The following is a 6,368-nucleotide window of genomic DNA, read 5'->3' as shown; positions in this document are numbered from 1 at the left end:
AAAACAACCTGTCCTCAGAGCACACTTTCCTATTGTTGTACTTTGTTTATATTTGCAGGACACTTTTAAGAAGCCACCTTTTTAGTTTTAAACTCTATTTTCCTTCTGAGGACAGCTTGTTAATTCAGTTGTGGAAATATATTCATCAAATAAATATTTCTGAGTTTGTGTTAATACCTTTTTTTATTATTATTATTGTAGGTAAATACTACCTTTCTGTCCTCCAAAACTACATAATGCACCTTTAACTGTGACAATATAGGCTGAAAACCTATTGATTTCCAGGCAGGTTTATCACCTTTAATTAAGGTGTCTTTGCCGTACAGACTTCCCTCGTTGCTGATCAATAAGCTAATTATAAGGCTAGTTTGTAGACTGGTTGTTCAGTAGCAAATCAGAATAAAGATAAAATATCACATTTAGTCAAAAAAGTATTAATTTGGGAAAAAGTTTACTCTTCAGTGGAAAACTTAAAATATGAAGACACCGATTTTATCATTCTCCTCCAATATAAAGACAAAGAAACCAGTGAACCTCAGGTTAATCAAGCCATCTTAGATTTTAGATAATAATAAAAAAAAATATCTCCCCCTCCCGAATAACTGCTCCTGATCCTATTGGTCGGTCCGCTCTTGGACGCAGCCAATCAGCGTGCAGAGAGCGCAGACTGGAGCGGTTCATAGGAGCGGCGCTGTGTCGAGTTCACCTCAGAGGAAACTTGGATCTGTCCGGGGTGCGACACTCATCCATCCACTCAATTAACAGCTAATTAGAGAGCCATCCTGGAGTCTGGAGCGCGTGTTTGTCTGTGTGGCACTTCATCACGGTCCTGACGACGTGCTGGCCTCCGCTTCAACCACCACTGCTGGGACAAAAAACCCTCGGACAGACCGCTGAATCCACTTCAGGAGGTAAGCCGGACTCTGTTCTTCTTGTTTGTGTTCATTTTCAGGGGGAAGATATTTAATTACCTTAAATCTGTGATGTTTTCCTGCATGAAATAACCGAATCATTAAAGGCGAGGCACAGAGAGGAGCGATGACTATTAAATCAGTGGATTATCATAATAATCGTCCCGTGAGATGATTATTTAAATGTTTTTAATAATAGATATATTTTATTTTTTAAATATTTGCTTACCATTTTCCCCCTAATATTTTTAAGCTAAATATCTTCAATATAATCTTTAATAAGTTGCAGGACTCATTGATAGGCTATAGGTCCATGGATATCTATATAGACTGTAATATAGGCTACATTATTTTCTCATGTGCACTTTCAAGCCTATATTTTCTCTTTCTATTACTTATATATTTTTGCATTCAAATAAATAAGTAGTTGGCCTTTATCAAATCTTTTTTTTTTTTTTTTAAATTTATTGTTACTCTGTGTCAACATTTTTACTTTATCTCTTAGGTATAAAGCCTAATGCACACTTATTTGTTTAGTCAAGTTACCTAAAATCACATTTGTCTCCAGACATAAACTGGGTGCAAAGACAGCCGGCGGAGGACTCGGGCAGACATGTCAGACAACGCCGGTTGCGAGTTTGAAATCGACGTGGAGGGCCTGGAGACGGAGAGCGACGACCTGCCGGACTCCTCCAGCCGCCCCGGCTCGGAGCCGCTCGGCCCCGCCGCCTCCGAGGACGACGGAGACGGCGGCAAGGCCGACGACAAGCCGGGCCCCAGCGGCCTGTGTTCGGGCGACCAGAGGAAGCTGAGCCGGACACCGAAGTGCGCCCGCTGCCGCAACCACGGCGTGGTGTCCTGCCTGAAGGGACACAAGCGCTTCTGCCGCTGGAGGGACTGCCAGTGCGCCAACTGCCTGCTGGTGGTGGAGAGACAGCGGGTGATGGCGGCGCAGGTGGCCCTGAGGAGGCAGCAAGCCACGGAGGTGAGCCGGGAGTGTGTGTGGGGGTACATACGGATGTGTGTGTGTGTGTGTGTGTGTGTGTGTGAGCGGGTCAATAGTTTTGATCCATTCAAGTGTTTTTATTCATCAACAAATAGATCCCAGTGTAAACGTTTATTTCTCTTTATCCCACGAGGGAAGTCAACTCCTGTGAGTACTGATTAAACTAAAAGATGAACAATAACACAAAACATCAAACCCTGACAAGTTGTTGATGTTGATCTTTATTCACTTTATGAATCCAGTGGCTCAAATGTCCACCTCCTCCTGAGATCCATGCTTGTCAAGATGTCTTTAAAGCCTTGTTAGATAGAACTTCAACAGAAATCATCATCTAATGTTATTAGAATAGATTATATTGTCAATTATATCATAGACTGCATGTTTGTGTGGCCAGTGTTTGGTACTTCCTCTGATATCCTTGGCTTTCAATCACCTCAGGCCTTTGAGTTCAGGTGAAAATGTGACTTAATTTAAGGTCGCTCTCCCGTAAAGAGCATTTAAAGTAACCTTCACACCTGACCTTTTAAGTCAGTGTCTTCATATTCCCGTCAAACTTGTTTTTAAATGCCCTTTTTATTTATTTGAGCTGCACTGCAACATCAAGGCCAACATTTATGACCAGAATAGGCCCCAAAAAGGCAAAATGTTTTTCTGACCAATGGGCAGAAATATAATTCTTTGTGTTTTTTAGAAAACAATCCCAGTAAAGAAATCAAAGAGCAGATATTGTGCTGCCTTCATGTGCTCCTCATAACTGGGAGTATCTGTATGAGAGATGCTGCATGGCTTCAGATGTAAACAACCAGTCCTATGTTTTTCAGGTTCGCTCGGTGGTAACATTTCATTTGGTGTTGAATGTGACAACATGTCGCCGTCGCAGTGTTGATTTTTAAATGTAAACCAATAGCTACATAAAAAAACTTACCGTTTTGTTTTTCCAACCAAGCTGAGCAGGGTTTTGGAAGCAGGGTTAGGCTTCGTTTCGATTTTAAGTTTGGGCAGGTTCAGGGTTTGACAGTTAATGCATTTATTTAATGCATTTTGTTTTTATGTCTTTGTTCGACTGAATGAACATGGATGTCAATCAGTGGTTCTCTGAGGGGCAGCTCATGTTGTTCCAGCTAATAAACAATCACGATTTAGCACAAATATCAGTTTATTCACACAGCTTAGTTCGAGAATGTGAAGGGAAATGTTTTGTCCGTAGTTTTTCTGACCGTCTCGCTTCCTCCCCAACGTATACAGTCATACATTTCCATCCCTCATAGATGATCTCCTCAAATTAAAATCTATTTGGGGACTGTGACCCTAATGTGTGTGTGATTGAGTGATTCGACTGCGGTGATGACAAATATTTGAGAATGTCTGCGGTGAAATAATGACCCGCGTCAGCTGTGGTATTTTAAAGATGGTACCAGATGGATGTTTTTTTTATTTGTGTGTGTGTGTGTGTGTGTGTGTGTGTGTGTGTGTGTGTGTGTGTGTGTGTGTGTGATTTGTCGTGTGTGCTCTTGGCTTGTGAAGCTAAATGTATTTTTATACACAGTCTTGTGAAAACATTGTCTCGTGTAATCTAATTAGGGTTAGTTCTGCTGTTTTTTGTCATTTTTCTGTTTTCTGTATCTTTAACATGACAAAAATCGATGCATTTAAAAATCAGGCACACTATTTATTTTTTAAAGTGCCAGATTTGTCACAGTTCAAGTCACATGTGTTTTGATAATATAATCCAATGTCTTAATAGTAATCTACTTAAAATAGGGGTCTTTTCTTACAGATATTAAAGCTCTTTAAATAGCTATAAATTGTTTAGCCACTGAGCAAAATATAATAGGCCTGGCAATTACCTTTTTTAAAGGAACAAGAAAAACATCCTGGAAGCAAGTGAAGCAAGTCTTTACTCATTTCTTTTGTGTTTCCTCAATTCATCAGGATAAAAAAGGGATCTCTGGGAAACAGATTCCAGCAGAGAGGAGGGCGATATATCAGCGACATATTCGACCATCCACCATGCTCGCCAAAAGCATCCTTGAAGGTAACCGGGCAGCAGATCTCACAGAAAGAAACATGTTTTATCTCTTTGCATTAGATGTCTGATCTTCTTTTGTTCCTCTTGGTCTATCCTCTGTCCCTTTTTAACTCTGATAAACCCTCTGCTTCTCCTGTAGCTTGTCTTGGATTTCTGTCTTTTTCCAATAACAGCACCAAAACAGTGATAAGGACTTATTAACATCTGTAAGCAGTGACTTGATGAACCTTTTTAGCATGTTTACTACGTTCACTAATTACCAGCACTGTCACAACATACAAAGATGATTTATTTACTGAGCATGATTTATATTTAAAGTGGAGCGTCTCCTTTGTTGCAGTTTTGCATGTTTACCAGAGTTGTGAACATTTCGGCATGCATGCTTGACATCAACTGTAATCCAAAACATATTGGCTGTCATAAACACATTTGAATTCTTTCTTCTGATGACAGGATACCGTCCGGTGCAGTCTGATCCTTTCCTGGCGGCCAACCCGTCTCTGCCCCCACCGCTGAGCGATCGCATGAGGAAGAGAAGGGCCTTCGCCGACAAGGAGCTGGAAACCATCATGCTGGAGCGGGAGTACAAAGAACGAGAGCTGCTGGAGAACAGCCAGGCGGCCACAGCTTCGCTCCTCTTCCCCAACAACATGGTCCACCACGCCGCAGAGTACAACTGCAAGACGGCCTACTCGCCGGGGGCTCAAGTTGAGCCGCAGCCCAAGGAGCTGTGCAACTTCCTCGGCCCTAACTGCCTGGATCTGTCCATGCAGTACCCTGCTGGCTCGGCCAACGTCGAGCTCATCTCTTCCAATGTCAGCGTGGCCACCACCTACTGCCACTACCCGCTGCAGCCATCACGAGGCGGCTTCATGATGTGGCCCCGTGGCACAACCAACCTCAGCGACGCCCTGCTCTACCAGCAGTGTCTGTTCAATGCAACGGCGGTGCAGAACATGAAGCCCGGCGCCGTGTGGGAGCCCAAGGTGATGCCCGCAGAGAGCCAGCCGCCGGAGCAGGAGGCCGCGGCTTCTTTCGCTACTAAACTGGAAGGATCCCGAGCCGCTGCGCTGCAGGACTCGTCAGACCTTCAAAGGGCTGATCCCAAACCTCCCGGTGTGACCCAGGGGGGGCAGAGGGAGTGCTCAGCCTTCTCTCCACCTAAGAGGAGCTTCGGACAATCCTTCCCCAGTAACTCTCATTCCCAAAACTCCAGCCAAGTCCTGAACAAGCTGAGCAAGGACAGCGCTAAGCTTTCCATGAAACTCAACTCCTTTCACTCTCTCATCCAGCACTCGCTGAGTGAAAAAAACAGCGGCGGGGCCGGGCCGGAGCTCAGGGCTCCATACTGCAAAGAGCTCTTAGAGGAGGCTGCCCGCAAATTCAGGGAGGGCTCCGCCAGGGACATTCAGGCCGTTAAAATCACCGACAGGTACGGCAAAGACTTTCTGTCCAAGCCTGTGGGGACCAAGATGGCGTCCAGTGAGTCTTTGTCCTTCTCTGTGGAGGCCATACTGAAGAGACCCACACCCGCTATGAGTCGAGCATTCCATTAGTTTCCATTGTGTCTTTTCTTGCACTATAAGCTTCAGGACTGTCTCAGTTAGAGGGCATCTCCAGTTGTGGTTTTGGGCACTGCATCAGAAATTAGACCAGCTAGAAATTATTTCTCCCCCCCATGTAATATTTATGTACAGTATATTATATTTTACACGTGCATGTTTAATAACTTTATTGTGTAGAGTATTTAAACATTATCTCAATGTTTTCCTCATGTCAATAAACTTTATAAGACTGAACTCTTTCCATTAAAAGTCTTGTATTTCATTTTATGCTACGAACAGGTTTCTAGTATCTGTTATCATAATCTATGATATTACGATTGCGATATGGTTCGTGATAAATGGGAATTATCATTGTTGCATAATAATTTTTTTATTTTCACTGAAAAATCTCATGATGATGTCACATTTGTTGTGGCGTGTATGTTTGGAGAACAGGAACACATTTGACACTTTAAAAGAAACTGCAGCTTCTTGCAATTTGAAAATTGCGATTTCGATAATAGAATTTCGATTAATTGTGCAGCCTTAGTCTGCATCCACTAATACATCGCTATTGCTTTTAGTTTCATACTAAGTCAACAGTTCCCACCAAACGGGGGATATCAGACTTGGAATATTGGGAATTGGAAAAACAATTTCAGATTTGATCTGTCTTACAAATATCAGCAGATAGAAAACTTTGTCTGATATTAATTTCTTTGTGAGTTGTGTAAAAATAAAGGATTTTTTAAATTGGTAAATGGTTACTTAATTCATTGTTTTTGGCAAGTTAAATTAAGCATCAATTGTGGACAGGATCTTCATTTGAAATCTTGAATTTTGACAGATTTTGAGAAAAGTAAGATTTACAAAATAAG

General features: G+C 42.4%; 1 protein-coding gene across 1 annotated transcript; it reads left to right on the top strand.

Moving 5' to 3' along the window:
• Positions 1–723: 723 nt before the first annotated feature.
• On the top strand, positions 724–5,701 carry dmrt2a (doublesex and mab-3 related transcription factor 2a). The gene is made up of 4 exons (XM_073466729.1): positions 724–911; positions 1,480–1,896; positions 3,850–3,952; positions 4,400–5,701. The coding sequence occupies exons 2-4, from the start codon at positions 1,525–1,527 to the stop codon at positions 5,500–5,502; spliced, it is 1,578 nt and encodes a 525-aa protein (XP_073322830.1). The 5' UTR covers positions 724–911; positions 1,480–1,524; the 3' UTR covers positions 5,503–5,701.
• Positions 5,702–6,368: the final 667 nt, after the last annotated feature.

The sequence above is a fragment of the Pagrus major genome, chromosome 5 (genome assembly GCF_040436345.1).
Source record: "Pagrus major chromosome 5, Pma_NU_1.0".
Taxonomy (NCBI): domain Eukaryota; kingdom Metazoa; phylum Chordata; class Actinopteri; order Spariformes; family Sparidae; genus Pagrus; species Pagrus major.
Note: the sequence above shows the minus strand (reverse complement) of the source record. Positions and strands in the feature narration are given on the sequence as shown.